The 20968-nt window shown below is 41.8% G+C and overlaps 1 protein-coding gene across 2 annotated transcripts in view; it reads left to right on the top strand.

Moving 5' to 3' along the window:
- DBF4 (DBF4-CDC7 kinase regulatory subunit) overlaps positions 1-19875 on the top strand; it is a 42860-nt gene extending 22985 nt beyond the window's left edge. Inside the window, exons 10-13 of one of the 2 annotated variants that reach the window (XM_084619766.1) lie at positions 9657-9788; positions 16367-16481; positions 17188-17312; positions 18734-19875. In XM_084619766.1, coding sequence (XP_084475892.1) covers positions 9657-9788; positions 16367-16481; positions 17188-17312; positions 18734-19805 — 1444 coding nt within the window. In that variant the 3' untranslated portion in view covers positions 19806-19875. The remainder of the gene's footprint in view (positions 1-9656; positions 9789-16366; positions 16482-17187; positions 17313-18733) is intronic. The other variant, XM_084619765.1, reaches the window with a different exon arrangement.
- Positions 19876-20968: the final 1093 nt, after the last annotated feature.

Genomic DNA, 20968 nt, shown 5'->3' with positions numbered 1-20968 from the left:
TTGAAGAAATGGAATTTCTGAACTACGGTGCTTCCATAGATGGGGTGCATATCCCTTTTCTGGCACCACCCTACCTTACCAATGAATACATAAACTAAAAGAGGTACTTTTCCATGATTATGCCAGCCTGGTGGAGTAGATTATCTGGAAACCTTCAATGACATCGGTGTGGGCTGGACAGGAAAAGTATATGGCGCGCATATCTTAACACTACAGGACTTTTCTAAAAGCTGCAACCTGACTGGCACATTCCCACTGGTGATATTGAAATGCCAATAGTGATTTTGGGGGACCCAGCCTATCCCTTGCTCCCTGGCTCATGAAGCTGTATGCTGGCCACCTCAAGAGCACTGAAGAAAGTTTCAACCACCGATTCAGCAAGTGCAGGATGACTTTGAATGTGCTTTTGGTAGTTTAAAAGTTTGCTGGCATAGTTTACTGACTTGAATGGATCTCAGTGAGGCAAAGATTTCTGTTGTTGCTGCATGTTGTATATCACATAATATTGGTGAGACGATTGAGAGAGGCAATTGGCTGGTGGGAGTGGGAGTTGGTGAGATGGACCAGCTGGCTGCTGAATTTGAACAGCTAGACGCAAGTGCTGTTAGAAGAGCCATCTGTGGGGCTATGCTGCTGAGGGGAACCTTAAAAGAATATTTTAAGTCAGCCATAATAGTGTTGTGTGATGCTTTTGTGAGCTACTGCACTTAAATATTGGCTGATTATTGGCTCCTGGTAAATAATTTTGTAATATGGCATTTATGCTTGTTGCAAACTAATAGATATATTCTTAAGTTTCAAAAAATTAATTTTATTGCAGGCAAATAAACAGGAAACAAAGTTAAAATGCAAATAAACAAGCATTTTAGCTGCATTGTATCAAGGTGATCATCACCTTTGTGTAGCTTGTCCTCGTCTATCCCTCCACCAAGACAAGTCTATGCCACACCATTCTATTTTATTGCGAGCACGTTCTTCCCATTTCTGGCCAAAGAGTTTTTGTCCAGCGCATTTTCGGTCTGCCTAGCGGTTGCTTGTGGTCTCTTGGGATCCAGTCAGTGATGCGAGCTGTCCACCTATTGTCTTTCCTGCAGACTACATGACCCACCCATCTTCACTTTGCATCATACATTGCCTGCACTACATCAGTCACCTCTGTACGCCTTTCTAATCTCCTCATTCGGTATATGATCACGGAACGATATCTTACACATTCGCCTTTCCATTGCTCTCTGGGTGACAGGGAGCTTTTCTTTCTCCACTTTCGTTGTTGACTTGCTTTTTGGTCCGTATATCATTGCTAGCTGAGCAGTGGAGTTAAACAGTTCTTTGCTTTTCTTCATGGGCAATTCATTGTCCATTAGAGACGTCTTTATTTTGTTGAAACTTGCCCACTGTGCCTTTCGTCTCCTCCTGCATTCCCCTCCCTGTCTCTGCTCATTTGCTGACCCAGGTAAATATTTGTCAACCTCCTAAATTTCTTTCCCATTTACAGTGATGATTTCTTCTGCACAATGCTCATTCCACATTCACTTCGTCTTTGACGTGTTCGCTTTCAATCCAATATCATGCAAAAGTGTTTGCAGTTACTGCAATTTGTTCTCCAGTTCTGCTGTGTCCTTTGCCAGTATTACGCAGTCATCAGCAAAGAGAAGATGTGTTAACTGTTCTCCGTCAATTCTGATTCCTTCTTCCCAGTTCAATTTCTTGAACAGCGACTCCAGTACTGCTGCAAACAGCTTTGGTGAGATTGTGTCGCCTTGTCTGACTCCTCTATGTATGGTAATAATGCAGAGTACATTGAATAATGTTATCTCTGTCAAGCAATTGTGATTAATTTCTTCCAGTAGGTCAATGTACCTCGGATCGATTCCAATTTCATTGAGCGCATTGAGTACAGTGTTAATCTCCACCGAGTTGAATGTCTTTTTTGTAGTCGACAAATAAAGTACACAATGGTACTTTGTATTCCTTGCATTTTTTGATGAGCTGCCAAACTGAGCGGATGTGATCAATTGTCGAATACTCTGAGCAGAAACCAGCTTGTTCTCTGCTTTCGTGCATTTCAAGATCCTTCTTAATCCGATTTGAGTATGACGCGGGTGAAGACTTTATACCAGGGGTGGGCAAACTTTTTGGGCCGAGGGCCACATCTGGGGAGGGGGAAATTGTATGCGGGCTTGGGGTGCGGGAGGAGGTGCGGGGTGTGGGAGGGGATGCAGTGTGCAGGAACGGGCTCAGGGCAAGGGATTCGGGCAGAGGAGGGGTGCAGAGTGTATGAGGGGGCTCAGGGCAGGGGGTTAGGGTGCAGGAGGGGGCTCAGGGCAGGGGTGCAGGAGGTGTGCGGACTGTGGGAGGGAGCTTAGGGCAGGGGGTTGGGGTGTGCGGGATGCGGGAGGGAGCTCAGGGCAGGGGGTTGGGGTGTGCGGGGTACAGCAGGGGGCTCAGGGCAGGGAGTTGGGGTGCAGGGTGCAGCAGGGGGTTGGGATGCAGGAGGGGTTCGGGCTTCGGCCCGGCACCACTTACCTAAAGCGGCTCCGGGGTGGCAACAGCGCGCACGGGGGCCAGGGCACTGTGGCGCTCCGGGAAGCGGCTGGAACCCCCTCCCTGCGCAGCCCCTGAGTGGGGGGGCACAGGGCTCCGTGTGTTGCCCTTACCACGCCTCCAGGTACCTCCCCCGAAGTTCCCATTGGCCGCGGTTCCCAATGGGAGCTGTGGGGGCCAGTGCCTGGAGGCAAGGGCAACGCACAGAGCCCTCTGGCACCCTCTCCCCCTGGGCCGCAGGAACATGGTGCCGGCCTCTTCCCTGATTGGAGCGGGGCCCATGGCGCCATGCAGGGCAGTCCTGCAGGCTGGATCCAAAGCCCTGAGGGGCCGGATCCGGCCCGCAGGCCGTAGTTTGCCCACCCCTGCTTTATACACTGGTGAGAGGAGTATGATTACATGGTAGTTACTCAGTTCTTCTGGATCGCCTTTCTTCATCAGTAGTATTGTTTTTGATTTCTTCCATGCATCTGGAACATGCTTACTATTGATGTGGATTGCACCAAAGCTTTGAAGAGAGTATCTTCCCCCGCTTTCAGATATTCTGGCCGAATATTGTCCACTCCCGGACTCTTCCCTTTCTTTATGTTACGAACTGCGTGTTCAATTTCTTCCCACCTAGCGTCTGGAACTTCTTCTGTAACCTGCTGCCTTGACGGTGTACGCTGGACGTTGACATGTGAGGAGTAGAGATCATTGTAGAATTTTGTACATATTTCGTTCATCTTGCTCCTTTCCAGTGTCCTTTCACCATTTTCATCTTTCAGCGCTGCCGGAATAATCTGTTTCAGTCTAACATCCCTTTCTACCTTCTTCAGACTCTCGTTCTTTTCGGCTGCCTCTCTCAATTTCTTTTTTCTAAAGTCTTCGTAGTCTTCTTTGATCTTCACACGAATATCTTTGCACAGTGTTCTGTATTCTTCGTCCATTTTTCCTTCTAATGTCATGCATGCCCTCGCCATCAGATTTACAGTTTCCTCACTGGTCCTTTGCTTGCATCCCAGTGTTTTCAATGCCTTTGCCTTCTTAGCTGCTGAGATTATCTGGAAGATAAACTCTTTGTAGTCCTCATCAGTGTCCTTGTTGACCATATACTCGAGGTCCATTTCACTTACTTCCTGTGCAAATATCTCTTCACTGAAGTGCCATTTTTGCTTCGGTTTCTAGCTTCTCTTGACTCAGTCTTTGTAGGCATTGTCAACGCATAGTTTTGAGCACAACGTATGATGGTCTGAGCCTGTGCAAATGATTCATTCTCCTATTATCACTACTTGTTGAAGATTCTTCTGGTATCCGTCATTACATAATCAATGTGCTTCAGTGTGACTCCATCCGGGCTTTTCCATGTCCACTGCCACACTGTTCTTTTTGAAAAGACACTGTTCTTTTTGAAATATTGTGTTCATTATGTGGAGATGGTTTGCCTCTGCGAATGCAACCAGACATGCTCCGTGATAATTTCTTACATCTTTACCAAATTTTTCCACATACTTTTCTTTCTCACTCTCCTTTCCACCTACTATTGCCCTGAAGTCCCCTTTGATAATTGTGTAGGTGGATCTTTTCTGCATTGCTCCCTCCAGCTCTTTGTAGAAATGTTCAATTTCTTCGTCTTCCAATTGCTGCGTTGGAAAATACACCTGAATAATTTTAATCGTTCTCCTTCGTTTTATCTGAAGCGTGAGAACTGCTATCCGGGGTGATATGATGTCACAGTTGACCATCCTTGGAACTGTTTCTTTCCTGACAATGAATCCAATGCCTCCAGTCTTTGCTCTATTGTCTAATGATCTTCCTAGGAATACTTGCTCTCTGCTTTTCCATTGTGCAATGACTTCTTTGGTTCTTCTGGTTTTGCATATCCCGATGTCCGCTTTTATTGATTTTGTGACTTCGGTGTAAGTATTGATGTACAGATCAGATGATAGTATTCTCGTGTTGTGACTTGTAACAAATAGTTGGACTATTCCTTTAGCTATTTTCCATTTTCTATCCTGTGCTACCCTGGGTTGTGAGCATTGGTCAGGCTGACAAATGAGTCTGTGCTCAGTTTCTTGGTTTATTCTGCTTTGTGTGGCTTGTTTGGGAGGAAAATTTTGAAGCAGTGCATTCGGGGTGCCAGCCCTTGTGTCCTGTAGCTGCGGTACCCCCTCAACTTTGGCCAGGTTTCCCTAGAGTAATAGAGGTACAGTTGGACTCCCTACTACCCTGGATGCTCGCTTGACATCATCTTGGCTTGGTAAAACATACACTCTGCCATACTTCGCTGTCGAATCCCCTTCACCCCCATACCAACACTGAAGTATGGAGGTAGGATTTTGTGGATTCCAACAGGATGGTCATATTTAATAAAAACCAAGAAAATAATTAGCATACATGTTTACATATTAAAGACTTATTACAATGTTTCATTCGTGTTAAAAACATGTAGTGCATTATGATTGGTGGCTGATCCTGTAGTTATCAGATTAGTGTAGGTGCAGTCATAATTCTCCTTGTTTTCCCTGGCATGGAGTGGTAGTAAGGGTTCGTGCCGTGCTGCCACCTGTTATGCTGGGAGGCATAGGGAGCAGTGACCATGGAGTTTTCCAGTGATTGGAATGGATGTTGTGTCCAGGTCTTCAGGCATTTAGTTCAGTAATGTTCTGGATCTGCAACAACTGTGTTTGTTGCCTGAGCAAAACCATAATATCCCGGTGCACTTCTTGCTGCAACTTTCAATCTCTTTGCCTCTCATGCAGTAGCCACACTCTCCATTCTTGGTTCTTCACACTACTCTTGGTCATTTGGTCCTTCCAGTCATTGTGCTCACAGTCAGTAGCTGTAGAGAATTGGAGGATCTTGCAGAACATATTCTGCCTTGTTTGCCTGATCCAGGTCAGATATTCAGCTGGCATGGAGGGACCACCTCTCAAGCACACCACGCCGGAGGTTGCTGATTAAAACAGATAGATACATAATTCTCTTTCCCTTTGTTATGTCTGTAAAGCTAAGTCTCAAAACTCCCTTATATTATTTCCATAAATGCCTTTTAAATAAGAAATAATAATAATAATTCTTTAATAAAAAATGTTAGCTTTGGAGCACCTCATTACAGCACTGCTTTGCAGCTCAAGACAAGGTGAGTATGGACTAGTGGGAGGAGGAAACTGTTGCATGGAAGATTTAGACCAAGGTGGGGAATCTTTTTTTTCCTATCAGGGGCCATTGACTCACAGGAAAAATCAGTCGGGGGCAACACAAAGCCCCGCAGCGGGGCAAGCTGGCGCGCGTGTGAAGGCTCAGGGCTTTCCCCCGCAGCGGGGCAAGCTGGCGCTTGTGCCTGCAGCCCCATGGGGAAGGGGGGCAGAGGTTTAGGGCTTCCCCAGGCTCTGGGGTGGGGCCAGAAATGAGGGGTTCAGGGTATGGGAGGGGGGTTGGGGTAGGGGATGGGCTCTGGAATGGGGCTGTGGATGAGTGTTTCGGGTGAAAGAGGAGGCTCTGTGCAGGAGATGAGGTGCGGACTCCAGCTGGGGGTGTGGGCTCTGGAGTGGGGCTGAGGCAGGGGGTTGGGGTGCAGGAGACATTCAGGGTGCAGACTCCGGCCTTGTAGCGCTTACCTCACTGTTCCCGGAAGCAGCCGGCATGTCCAGCGATCAGCCCCTAGGCAGAGGGGCCAGGCGGCTCTGCACTGTGTGCACCGCCCACCCCCGCAGGCACCACTCCTGCAGCTCTCATTGGCCAGTGGGAGCTATGGAGCTGGCGGCGGGAGCAGCACGTGGAGCTTCCCTGATCATCTCTCCACCTAGAGGCGCAGGGACATGCTGCTGGCAAGCCGGTGCTCACAGCTCCAGCCCCGGAGGTGGGCGCCAAGGCTCGGGGCTTCCAGCCCTCGGCGCGGAGACTTGCCACAGGCCAAATGAATTGAAGCAGTGGGCCAGATCTGGCCTGCGGGCCATAGGTTCCCGATCCCTGGTTTAGACGCTCGGCAGTCTTGGGCCTGAGTATAGGGAAAGTGAATCTTGCCAATATTTTCACAGGCAGTGGTGATTTTGACTGATATCTCATGCTCTAGGGTGACAAAGGCACAGAGAACCCAGCTGCTGCTGGTGCCTGAGGCCACCTGGGTCTATAGGCTGGTAGCCTGTTTGCTGCAATGGTGCCAGCAGAACTCATCACAGAGTGGATTGGGAATGTTTCCTATTGCAGTAGAAGAAACAAGGCCACCAGCCCTATAAATGTTTCAGAGAGGATTGCAGAGTATCTCCATGAAAGTTTCATCAAGCTTATTCAAGAGGATAAAATGGATGTTCCTGTTCAGATAAACAAAGTACTCCGCATGGGGAGAATTTTGGACCCCTTGCCTAGCCTAACAAGCCACCTTTACCTCCTTTCTTCTAACTCTATCTGAGCACAGGACAGTGATGTGGATTGTGTAATTTAGACTGCCATATTTTTCTGAGTTTATTTTCTAACATTTTACAAGTAAAGTGAATAATGAAAAGTCGGTGCTTTTTTCTCTAAACACGTGAATCTCTTGGGCACCATTTTCAAATAGGGAGAAAGGGGAGGTTGTTGTTGCCCTCCATCGCCTTCTGATATGTCTGCCAGAGTTCCTTGGCTTTCACCCAGCATTGCTGCTCATCCCTGTCCTGCCCTAGGTTTAGCATCGCCTGCACTCCATTGACAGAAGTAGGTTGATTGTGGCTATGCATTGTTTCGGGAGGTGGTGTTATTGCGTCAATGGAACGGGGTGTTTACATTGGTGAGAGACAAATTAAGGTGTGTATGCATGTAAAACTATGCTGAAACAAGTCAACTTAGGTCGACCTAACTTTGTAGCGTACCAGACCACAGAGTAGGGATGGCAGCAGAACAGGGAGAAATTAGGTGACTCCAAATATGTGGAGGCCAGCGGGACGTGGTATGAGACCCCTTAGATGACAGCACGTAATAACTAGCTCAATGGCCTGAGCATGTCAGCGTTTTTTCTGGTTGTTTCAGTAACTAAAAAGGACTCTTGGAAAATCTGTCTTGTTTTTCTTAAACAACTGAAAGCCTGACACTGATGCTTTTTCTACCATAACTATTCTAAATAACAGTTGAAATTGTCAAGAGGAGATAAGTTCCTTGGGATAGTTCCTGAGTTCTGGCTTTGCACTGCCTCAGGAGCCAGATGTAGCCAGAAAGTGATCTTAAAGAGGCAGTGTAGGATTTTCTCTCCATCAACATAGGGGTAGTGCCAGAGCACGTGGCATGCTGCCTGGTCCTTGGCTGGCACAGAAATCTTATAGGGACTGCTGCAGCAGGTATAACTTTAAAGAAGTCATTACATTGCTCTAAGTTATGCTGGTAGCTGTTATGACCCCTAGCCAGCTCTGCACCAGGAAAATGGAAAGGTGACTTGGAACCAACTTTCCTTCCTTTCCTCAGCTATGGCAAATATAAGCTTGGCACATCGGAGGATTTGGCCCCCATCCTTCATGCAGCTGAAATATTAAAATGTACCAAACTCCAATTTTAACAGAAAAGCTATATATTTTTCGAAATGTGAATATTGTGGACCAGATTGTCTCCGAGAGCTGATTTAGGTTCAAATCCTGCAGCTGCAGCGCATGTGGTGAAGACACTCTATGTTGACAGGAGAGAGCTCTCCTGTCAGCATAAAAATATCACCTCTGTGAGTGGCATAAGCTATGTCAGCTGGAGAAACTCTCCTGCTCTCAGAGCACTGTGCATACGAACGCTTATGTTGGTGTGACTTATGTCGTTCAGGGGGGAGGAATATTCACACCGCTGAGCGACATAAGTTTTGCCAACATAGGCTGCAGTGTAGACATAGTCTTAGTCTCAGTCATAAATGTGAGAGATGTCAAGAAACAAGAAAGCTCAACAAGAAAATGTGAGCTTAGTCAAGTCTGAAAACATAAATGCAGTTGTGCTATAATTTATTTCCCATCTCAATTTGTAATTAGCTTCCATTTTATGCTGGTCCTTGCCTACTCCAGGCTCACTGGCCAGTCACACATCTGAAGACTTTTTCTGAGCCCTCATAATCTTATAGTGTGCATCAGAAGGCTCCATAGTTGTGGTAGGGTTTTAGCACTAGTGAAAGGGGGCAGGAGGTTGACATGAATTAGGCAAATAAACATGGCAGGGATTGGCAACTAGACAAGGTTGCAGCATAAGAACCTGAATAGAAGAGGAAAGGAAAAGCACAAATAAGCACGGATTTGCCCTTTAGACTGCTATTTTTGAGGCATTGACCTCACAATGTATGTAAAGCACCTAAACACGCTTCTGGCTGTTTACGTAATTTACAAATATCTGTTCATAAAGAGAAAGGGAGACCAAGCAGCTGAGCTGGGCATGCTGCAGGTAGCTGGGTGGGGGCAACAGGTTTCTTCAGACCATTTGGCTTTTATTTGAGATTTGAAAAATTTGAGCTAAAGCCTAATACCAGAATTCCTATTTAATGAAGAACTTCACTACTCACATATTTTCAGTAAAATTGAATGTACTTTCAGATTAGGCAACCTTTCTAGATCCAGTAGCTTCAGGCACAGTTCTGTGCAGCAATAATTCCCTTAAATTGTTTATAAAAGTATTTTGCATACGTACACGTTCACTGATCTTTCTCCCTCCTTGGAGTTGATTTTTTTTTAAATTAATAAACTGTAAAATGTGCAAAAGATATAAGATTGATAGGTTTATGTTCGGAAGTGCTATCTGTATTCCTCAAGGACATGAATACACTATTTACCTGAGCAGTTCTTAACTTTGCAATCTACTCTAGCCAGCTCCCAGATTGCATGCAGACAAAAGCCATCAATGTGATGTTATGCATAATGCAGCTATAGCCACCAGAGGCAAATCTTACGATTTGAAAAAAGCAGCAAGTTGAGGGAAGGAAGAAAAAAAATATTTCATAATCTTGTCTGATAGCTAACTGCTTGATATTCATAGGAGGCAATAATAAATTACATGTATATAAGCTACCAGAAAGAAAAAAAATTATTAGTATTTTTTGGTTCTGAATACAAGGGTGTATTTAATTTGCTCTAAATAGATGTTTTATTGTCTGTACATCAGGTTTGATTATCCTAATAAAACTATTTTCTTGTCTATTACAGCCGTTACAGACCATTTTATCTACAATTATCCAGTTTTCCTGTTCTCAACTATTCTGCTCCAAAACCTTATAGTCCATTTGATATAGATAAGAAGAATGCTAGTGGCCAAAAGCAAACTCAGTCTAAACAAAGGTTTGTTGAGAAAAAATATGGAAATTCCTTCTTCAGTCTCTAAGAAATTGATCCTTTTATTATTAGTTTACATGGGGCTCTATACCAATACCAGTGTCTCATTTGTTGAATCTACTGGTAATTTTGTCAGTTTTTCTCTCTCCCTCCTTTGTCCTTTTTTGGACGTACAGATGCAGGCATCATAAACATATTGCTGTGGGTCAGTGCAGGCTATGACACTTCTTCTTTCCTTCTTTCCACTGCTGATACCTTGCCTCTAAGTACAGCAAGAAATGAATTATCTTGGCTCGAGAGCTGGTCATTTTAACTTGTCACTTGCCAATAAAGAGCTAAAGGTTAACTAAATTTGTTTAAAACTATCATCCTAAGTCATAACGCCCAAACTATGTGATTTTGAAGAATGTACTTAATTTACATGTAGACTTAATTTTCTCTAAATAAAACAAAATGTTCCATACCCTAATATTGCTTATACTTGTATCTTCCTTGAGAGGTGAACAGTGAATACTTCCTGTATGAGTATACAGGCAATAAGAATATGCAGTTGATCAGCTTTGTTCTTACCCTGCACTTAAATGGTCACATGCTGTATTTGGCACTCAGGCTGCATGTTGAGTGCTGCAGTTCAAAGTTATGCTTTTTGGCAAATTACATAGGTGATTTTTATCTAATTAAGTGTCTAATGGGGTGCTTTCTGAAGTATCAGGCTCTGATTCTGACCCTGAACTCCTTCCAACCAGTCATTTACTCCGCTGGAACTACTTTATGGCATTAACTTCTAAAATTGATGTTATAGCATTCACTGTAGTGAATTCTAGAGATAGTGGGCTGAGATGATAACTTCATTCTAAAATTCTCTTTTCTGTTTCTCATAACTTTCTCACTTTGTCCTTTTGGGTTGAAATTTAAATAGTGCACGTATCACTACGTGCTCTAAAATTAAGAGCACAGTCAAAAATCATCTAAATTGACAGTTATATTTATTATCTTAATACAAAATAGCTTCTGCATTGCCCCAGTCCTTTTTCACAACTCTTGATTGTACACTGCTAGTGGTTCTCTCTGTTGATGCTGCCATGGTCAATCTCCTGGTTCCCATCCGCTTTGATTGCAGTGCATATGGCTTTGTGAAAAGTGAGGCAAATGCAACACAGTAGAAACATTAGGAGCACTACCAGTAATCCCTACAATGCCCTGATCACCAAAGTTAGCACTAAGAATATAGAGGTGAAATGGTTGGAAGGCACCCTCCTGGACTTTAATACAGGGGTAGGCAACCTATGGCACGTGCGCCAAAGGCGGCATGTGAGCTGATTTTCAGTGTCACTCTCACTGCCTGGGTCCTGGCCATCAGTCCGGGGGGCTCTGCATTTTAATTTAATTTTAAGTGAAGCTTCTTAAACATTTTAAAAACCTTATTTACTTTACATACAACAATAGTTTAGTTATATACTATAGACTTATAGAAAGAGACCTTCTAAAAACGTTAAAATGTATTACTGGCATGCAAAACCTTAAATTAGAGCAAATAAATGAAGACTCAACACACCACTTCTGAAAGGTTGCCGACCCCTAACTTAATATTTCTCCTTTTAAAAAAAAAAGGGAGAGAGAGTAGTATGCTTTTGGGGGGGGGGGTCAGGAATTAGGGTGGGCAAGGAAGGTATCCTCTGATAGTTATAAACCTCTGGAATTATGCTCTTCTGCTTAATTATGACTTAGTCTACACTAGCAACTTATGTCCATATAACTACGTTGCTCAGAGGTGTGGAAAATCCACACCCCTGAGCAGTGTAGTTATACCAACCTAACCCCTGGTGTAGACAGCGCTATGTCGACGTAGCTACTGCCTGCTGGGGAGGTGGAGTACCTATGCCAATGGGAGAAGCTCTCCCCGGATGTAAGTAATGTCTTCACTAAGTGCTACAGCGACACAGCTGTAGCACTGTAAGTGTAGATAAGCCCTTAATCTATCTATTTGGTCCTTGTCCCATCTGAGTTCCTAACTTATAATTAGAAATAATGATCTCTCTCCCTTCCCAGCCTGAAGGAGAAATAGTTTGATGGGTTGGGTGTTTGTTATTAAATCTGAAAGAGAAGAATTTGTTGCAGGAAAGTTGTCAGAAACACTTAGTTCTGAATGCAGTAAGGCCTGTGGTCATTCTTCTTTTTTCAAATATTGAGTTCCACAGTCTTGTTCCTGGTCATATGAAAGTTCTGTTTACCATGCTCACAAACTTTTTCCCCAGTTGTTCAACAATTCCATGCTTCCAGTGGAACAGATATATGGTAAAAAAAAAATGATTTTAGAGAAAATACCTCGAGTAGCTAGATCCAGTCCTGTGGAATTTGAACATCGGGAAGACACATTGAATTACACTTTGTATTCAGTGGAGAACCAATGCAGAAAGTAGAGTTCTGAGGTTATATACTCAAGGCAACCTGTTGTGCTAAGCAGACGTATTGCTACGTTTTGTACCAGTAGAAGCTTTTTCAGGGCATGTGGCTTTATTCTTTCATATAATGAATTTCAGTAATCAAGCCTAGAGGTCACATGTGTGGATTACTGTGGCCAAGTCTGAGTCAATAGGAAGATGCTGATTTTGGCTAGATGGGGAGATGGTACTGCTCATTTGATAAAAAGAAGACAGGACTGGTCTTACCATGAGGCGAACTGAGGTGGCTGCCTCAGGTGCCAGGCTGGGGGGAGGTGCCACTAGGATCCAGAATGTAGAAAATTGTGTCTGCTGCTGGTGCATATGTATTCTCTCTGCTCTAGATGCACAGAGATGGTGGAGTGCTGTGCTGGAGAAAGGAGGGCACAAGAGACATAACATAAGGGAGGCAGGAGAAAAGGTGAGAGGGAATAACAGAAAGTAGAAAGAGCTGCAGGGAGGGAGAGGAAGAGGTACTCTTATGAACCTCTCTAGCACCCCCATGAGCCTGGATTGATTTAACACCGGCTTCTCAGGAAGCTTCCTGTTTCCTGCTGCTTCCCTGAACCCACTTGAGGAGAACAGGCAGTCAACTGAAGTAGTAGGAGCCAGTTAGGCCCTCAAGATGCTGATATCTTCCCTCACTCAGGACCTGCTATCAGCCTGCTTATTTGTCCTCTTCAATTGAGTGTTGAGAGCCACTATAGCTGGCACAGAACAGCAATCATGAGTGAAAGAAGAAAACGCCCCTCTGGGGCAGCATGCAGAAAAAGAAAAGGAAGCTTTTCTATCTAAGCAGGAAGGAGCTCTCCTGAGATACATAGACACAAATGTTCATAGTGAGCCTTCCAGCCTCAGTGAGGATGTGAGTGGTGAGGAGATGCTTGATCTTCCAATTAGTCAGAGTGCAGGTGACTTGGCAGCTACTGCAGCATCCATATCTCCATCTCAAATGGATGTAACCATGCACATTCCTGAAGAAAAGTGTAGATCACAAAAGAGTGTGGTGGAGGCGCAAGAAACAGCTGCTGCTGAGTTTAGTTCCTTAAGTTTAGATGATCCAGGACTGTGGACTCACTTGAGCAGTAGCCTGAGGGACTTCCTTGTGTTGCATGGGCCACAGCAAGTGAAAAACTTCATGTCCTCCAACAGACAATGAAAATAGAAGTTTCCACCCAACACATTACTGGCATGAAATCCCCAATGGTGACAAAGTGGAGAGGCTATGGCTTATGTACTCAAAAACTCAGAATGCTACATACTGTTTTTATTGCAAACTCTTCCACTCTAAGCTTCCAGCCACATTGGGTTCTAAAGGAACAAAGGACTGGAAAAATCTGGCTAGAAATCTGGCATGCCATGAGAAGGCAGCAAATCACCAGAGAGCATTCCATAGGTGGAAAGAACTTGAGATGAGACTAAGGTTAAAGGCCAGCATAGATGATCAGCATCAAGAGAAGATTGCATCAGAGTCTCTTTACTGGCAAAATGTTCTGAAAAGGCTCATTGCCATTGTGAGAGTGCTTGCTACCCAAAACCTAGTACTGTGTGGCACTTCAGATCAGGTGTATGTGCCAAACAATGGAAACTTCTTTAAAATTGTGGAGCTGATGGCTGAGTTTGATGCTGTACTCCAGGAGCATCTAAGAAGAGTCACCACCCAAGAAATGTACATTCACCACTACCTTGGAAAAACAATTCAAAATGAGATCATACAGTTACTGGCAACAAAAGTCCAACAGAAGATTGTGGCAGATCTGAAATCAGCAAGATATTACTCTGTTATTCTGGACTGCACACCTGGCATCAGCCATACGGAACAAATTACTTTAATGGTGCGTATTGTAACAACAATGGAACCTAGTGAAAATGTCCCTGCAATGGTGACTGTCAGAGAGCATTTTCTAGAATTTATTGATGTTGATGATACTACAGGAGCTGGTATGACCAATGTGCTTCTTAAAAAGCTGGAAGATACGGGAATTGCAATAGCTGACATGAGGTCAGGGCTACGATAATGGTGCCAACATGAGAGGAAAGAGCAGAGGAGTGCAGACACGGATCCGAGAGTTAAACCCTCGATCTCTTTTTGTCCCATGCAGTTCTCATTCATTGAACTTGATCATCAGTGATGCAGCATCAGCTTCTAGTGAGACTGCTGAATTTTTTAGTGTAATTCAAAGCATCTATGTATTTTTCTCTGCATCAACTCATAGATGGCAAATTTTGAAGCAACGTCTGGGAACATCCTCTCTGACACTGAAACCACTGAGTGCCACACTATGGGAAAGTCGAGTGGAGGCGATAAAGCCTATCAAACACCAAATTGGGAAGATAGATGATGCCATTATGGAGGATAATGCTATGACAGGAACTGTTCATGAAAGAACAGTGGCAGGAGTTAATGGAATCACCAAAAACATACATAACTTCAAATTTCTGTGTGGCTTAGTGTTGTGGCATGACATACCGTTTGAAATAAACATTGTAAGCAAGAGACTCCAAGGTATTGACCCTGATATATCTGGAGCAATGAAACAACTGGACAAAGCAAAGTCATGCGTACAGTCTTACCGGTCAGATGAGAGATTTCAAAATGTTCTGAAGTGTGCACGGAATTTGGCAGAGGAACTTCACACTGAAGCTATTTTCCCACCCATTCAAGTCACCGAAGAAGACGACATTTTAATTACAAGGCACGGGATAATCCCATAAGAGACCCCAAACAACAATTCAAAGTTGAATTCTTTAATCAGATGCTAGATGGTGCAATACAGTCAACTGAAGAACGTTTCATGCAGCTCAAGGAACACAGCAGTATATTTGGGATATTGTATGATATTCCCAAACTCCTCACTATACCTGAAGACGACCTACACCAGCAATGCAGGGCACTAGAGACAGCACTGACACATGATGACATACGTGATATTGATATGAGTGATTTAGGTGATGAACTGAAAGCCCTTTCAAGATACATTTCAGCAGGATCAACTCCAAAGGCTGTTCTGGAATATATGTGTACAAATAAGATGACCACCCTCTTTCCAAATGCTTTTGTTGCTCTGCGCATACTTCTAACACTTCCTGTAACAGTTGTCAGTAGAGAATGCAGCTTTTCCAAGCTGAAGTTAATAAAAACACATCTACGCTCCACAATGACACAGGAGAGACTGGCTGGCCTTGCAACCATCTCATTAGAGTATGAGCTGGCCCAGACTGTGGACCTTCAGGAAGCAGTTCAAATCTTTGCAACCAAGAAGGCACGGAAAGCACCACTTTGATTATTCAAACAGATGATAATGCCAGTGTTTGTTGTGCAGACAAGAAAAGTTACATTTGCTGTTCAGGCATTTGAAAGTTAAGTGTTACTTAAAATTTTTTAACAAGGCATTTTAAGTTGTTAGTTCTCCTTTATTGGGGTAGGTAGCAGAGCAGTACCATGAGAGGAGTAGAGCAGGAAGAAGGCAGAATTGAGACCTTTCAAACTTTTGGCCCAAGTGAGGGGACATGGAGGGCGTCATTTGAGCTCCCCACCTCAGGTGCCAAAATGTTGTGGGCTGGCCCTGAAAGATGTGGGGCCGGGCGCCATTGGCCTACTGCTAGTACGGTATTCTTGTCACATCTGCTTCCCAACATGTCCATGTAGCTATTGAAGAATGTGGAGTAGAGAACTGTGCCTTGTAGGACTCCACAGGTGAGGGCTCTGGAAGTAGAGGAACAGTTGCTGAAAACAACCCTCTGGGGTTTAATATGAGAAGGATCAGGGGCATTTTACACCTTCAGCCATTAATATCTAACTCATATAGCACTCTTCATCAATAGATTTCAAAATGCTTTACAAAAGGAGGTAACTATCATTGTCCCCACTTTACAGATGGGGGAACTGAGGCATAGGGAAGCAAAGGGACTTGTACAAGGTCACCCAGCAGGCCATTGCCAGAGCCTGGAAGAGAAGCCAGGTTTCCTGAGTCCTAATCCAGTATTCTGTTCTCTGAAATGAATCTTTGTTCACTCTGATTTGATTGATCTAAAATCTTTGATTCTCTTAACATTTTTACCATTTTGTAGTTAGCAAGTTTAAAGGCCCAACTTCATATGGACAGATAACTGACTCTTTACATACAACTTTTGTGCTAACAGAAACAAAACAAATAGTGACCAAGACTGTGGTGGTCCAGTTCAACTTCCTCTAAAGGATAAGAAAAAGAAAGGGTATTGTGAATGTTGTATGAGGAAATATGAAGATCTGCAAACTGTAAGTGTAACATAGATTGTACGCTCAACCCAGTCTGTTATATGGTGCTTAGAAATGTGGCATCAACAAATATTTTTCTGCTTAATGGATATTAATTGACTTAATGATATACTCAAAAGTTCTTTTGTTAAAAAAACAAAAACAGAAATCTTCTCTTGAGTGGAATTTAGTGCTAGCTTGCTGACTACATGAAGGGCCACTAAGGTTACTTATAGTTACATCTCAGAAACATGGTCAATAAGAGTTTAGCAACCCTTGCTCTTTTGAATTGCCCATTTATGCACATTGAGTATTTGAAACAACTTTATTTTATTTTAGCTATTATGGGAATGAATGAATGCCTTTGCACCAAATGTTAGTATGTTAATATCTAGACTGACCTTCAAAATTAATTGTAAAAAAAGTATCAGATACTTTTTTGAAAGTTGCTATTCTGTATAATTGTTAACTTTTGCTGCTCTCGAATAGCAGTCAAAGGACCCAAATCCATATGATCATGTATTTTCATCTTGCTCCTCCTGTAATGCTAAACTCTGTTTGCATGTGCTGTATACATTATTAATATTAGAGTATTTTCCTATAGCGGTATACTTCTTGTTTCAGAAAGAAGCTACTGTTTTATTTTTTAGTGGAGGCATTTTATTTGTATACGGATGTCTGCAGTACAGGATGTCTCACGATTTATTTATTTATTTTTTAATTTCAGCATCTTGAAAGTGAACCACACCAAAACTTTGCACAGAGCACCCAATATCAAGTTGTGGATGATATAATATCCAAGTTTGTTTATGACTTTGTAGACTACAGAGATGATGCACAAAAAATGAAAAGGTAATTCACATTTACTAACTTTAAAAATCACCATAAATGAGTTAGCCAGTCAGAGATTTCAAGATGGTGTAGCTTCGGGAGTATAAATCTGGTAAAGATCTAATTAATAGTTTTCAGTTTTAGATAGGTTTCAGGGTAGCAGCCATGTTAGTCTGTATCTGCAAAAAGAACGGGAGTGCTTGTGGCACCTTAGAGACTAACAAATTTATTAGAGCATTCACTGAAACTTATTGCTGTTACACATAAGAGACCTGGTTTTAAAAGAAAAAATAAGTCTGGTCTACTTCATCTGTCTTATTTCACAGTGTATATTTGCCAAGTATTCTAGAAAAAAACAGAACTGTTACAGTGGTACATGTTAATAGATTATAATTAAGGTTTGTTAACAGTTTATCCATCATATTTATTTATTTTATTTAGATTTATAATTATACAAAAAAGGCATCTACCTGTTACTCTATTTCCTTTGGCAGATATGTAGAAAAATACAACTAAAATCAGCAGCTAACCTATAATAACACCAAGAAAGCTCAGCACTCAAATCAAAATTCTCTTTTCTCCATTCCCAGCCCCCCATCCCCAAAATCACCCCCATCACAACCTCCCTTTGCCAAAGTCTGAGTGAAAAGACAGGATGTACGGTGTGTATTGAACCAAGAATTGGAATAGGTTCCATATCTGAGAATTTTTCAGAGAATGTTCGTCCATGAATACACACACTTAAAATAAAAGGACTCCAGCTCAAATCCCTTCACTGATTGCAACTGTGGCAATAATAGAGATTGCTCTGTTGTGTTCCCTCAAGGATTCAGGAGATGTGCAAACCCTCTTGTCTTTTTTCTGTCTTTCCTAAAAGTATAATAGAGAAGAATGACATGGGGACATCAGATTTTCCCAGTTGAAGTCAATGGCAAAAGTCTCATTGACTTCAACAAGAGCAGGATCAATCCATTAGTGTCTCCCCGTCTCCTGTTCCTTTTGTGGTTTGGAAATGCTTATTAAGGGTGAAAAGCTACATCTGATGAAACTGAAAAATTTACAATATTTAAGTGCTTTGAGCGTGTTGTCATTTTACATCACATTTTTTAACATGGTCATTGTTTTTAAATGCCGATTACCATGTGTGAATTTGGTTTTGTTTAAACGCAAAGCCATTTTCTTTGAATATTTTAAAAATGATTTAAGAATCTGCAGAAATCATTCTTAATATTGAAGTTTGTATATGGTACATTCTGATCTTGTGGTAATATAAGCATTTACCAGAGGAAATAAGTTTGTTATAAGAATAAAGACAGTTTTGACAATCTTAATACTCGTTTCGATACATTTAACAGATTAAGTTTTGTTAAAGTAATCTGATATCTTTTGTTTCCTTCAAATATTTCTTTTGGATTCTAATGTTGTAAACTGTTTAATTTTAGGACAAAATGTATTATGGGATACTTTTCTCCTGTTATTGGAAACATAACTAAAACGGATGAGCTGAAAGAACAACTAAAAAGACAACACATTTCATTCAGGTGTTATTCTTGGAAAGATTCTAAAGTGCAGGAACTAAAACAGGACCATCAACACACAAAAGTATCCCAGAGTTCGGTACAAAAACTTAACTCCATTTCTGAACCTGTATGTTCTATTCTTCCTTGTCATTCATCATTTCCTTCCAAAGTAGTAAGTAAATTCAAAAGTAATGCTGAAAATGGTAAAATAGAAGATTCCTGTGCTTTAAATCTAAAAGAGACTGGTTTATCACCAAACTTCATACAGCTACCTCCCCAGAAAGACAACAAAACATACCTTGAGAACTTATCTGAATTTTATGGGCATTCTCGTAATAAAGTATTTGAACCTGAAGTAACTTTAAATAGAAAGAATTTGCAAGGAGTGCAAACAAAGTTATATACTCATGGTCTAGTCACTGATAGTAGTGAAAAAGACAAAAATACCTCACAGCCAAAACGAAAATTAAATAATCCATTTGTTCTACCAGCAAAATATTTGAAGAAAACAGATGCCAATTCAGCATTTACCAAAAAACAGTTAGATTTTGGTGTGGATAATGATCCACAGAGAGAGCATCATATAGTTCTGAAGACTGAGACCCTATCACATTGTCTTTCTACAAGCAAAGCAACTAGTGAATGTGCTATCGATAGTGGACCCAGCTCACCTTCTAGAAAGCTGCACAGAAAAGTAAAACTTTCCTCAGGAAAAAATAAAAGAGGAAACCGGAAACAGAATATGGAGTTATGTGTAAAGCAAACTGATGATTTATCTGTTACTGAAGAAAAGAAAAATGCATGTTGCTCCCCAATGCAGACTCTGGTGGAATTATTTCAGACAAGTGAAGTAAATTCAGATTTTGGGGGTTTTACAAGTTATCCTGAGAAAAAAGATTCAAGTTGCCTGAAAGATATTTGGGAAGGACAAAATGCAAATTCTCTGTGGTCATTATTTTCTTCTTCCTCTTCAACTCCATTTATCGGATTTTAATGCTGCTTTATTTAAAACAATGACTTCTGAATAAATTTGCAAACTGATGAGGATTTTATTCATAGAAATGAATTCTTGTATTGTAAATTATGTGTTCAAGTTTTGGTATATCAAATATACATGCAAAAACATGTGTAAATCTGAAGAATAAAGATAATCCTGGTGTGCTTTTCTTTAAAAAAAACCACTTTTTATCACAGCTGATAAATAGGTTATGGCCTAAAATACAATGTGTTTAACTCCAGCTTCTAGCCAAGATATATATACATCATGTAGCTTATTGTGAATTTCAGACAATAAAAAAACCAATTTATTTGTGTATATACACACAGTATATTTTATTTTTAACAAAGTAGTTGGTTTCTGATTGACTGAAGTTCTTGTTAAGTTGGAGTTGGTTTTTCTCTCCTCAGTAAATAGTCATCCATCAGTCTTACTAGCTGGCATAGATTAGAAGGAGTATGGTTCTAGGGTTGAAGTACAGAATTGGCAGTCAGAAGGTCTGTTTTTAATTCTTGACTCCGCTACGGACTTTGACCTTGCACAAGCTCTGTCTGTTTTTATATCTATAAAATGGATATAATGCAGCAGTGCTTATTTACAGCTTCAACAGGGATTATTGCAAGGATTAATTAATTAATATGTCTGCCTCTTGAGCCTTCATGCATGTGCCTATGCTATGTTTTTCTTAGCCTTTTAGCTTGCCATCATTTAAGATTCCGGGAATGGAACTGTAAAGAGAAATTTACTTCGACACATATATTTGTTTTATTCCTATTGTGGTACATGTTTTGCTTCAGTCTTCACTAAAAATGTTAACAGTGACCAGATACCCAACACAATTAATATAAACAACAACTGGGAAGAAATGCAAGCCAAAATAGGGAAGAAACAGGTTAAAGAATATTTAGATAAGTTGGATATATTTAAGGCAGCAGGGCCTCATGAAATTTATCCCAGATATGTAAGTACTAGCTAAAGCAATCACAGAATCTTTAGCAATTATCTTTGAGAACTCATGGGGGACAGGTGTGGTCCCAGAGGACTGGAGAAGGGCAAACATAGTACTTATAATTAAAAAGGGGAACAAAGAGGACCGGGAAATTCAGCCTAACTTGGATATCCAAAAAGATACTGGAACAAATTATTCTTTTTCTGTGGTG

Source organism: Lepidochelys olivacea, assembly GCF_965140295.1.
Source record: "Lepidochelys olivacea isolate rLepOli2 genome assembly, chromosome: 2".
Classification (NCBI taxonomy): Eukaryota; Metazoa; Chordata; order Testudines; family Cheloniidae; genus Lepidochelys; species Lepidochelys olivacea.
Note: the sequence above shows the minus strand (reverse complement) of the source record. Positions and strands in the feature narration are given on the sequence as shown.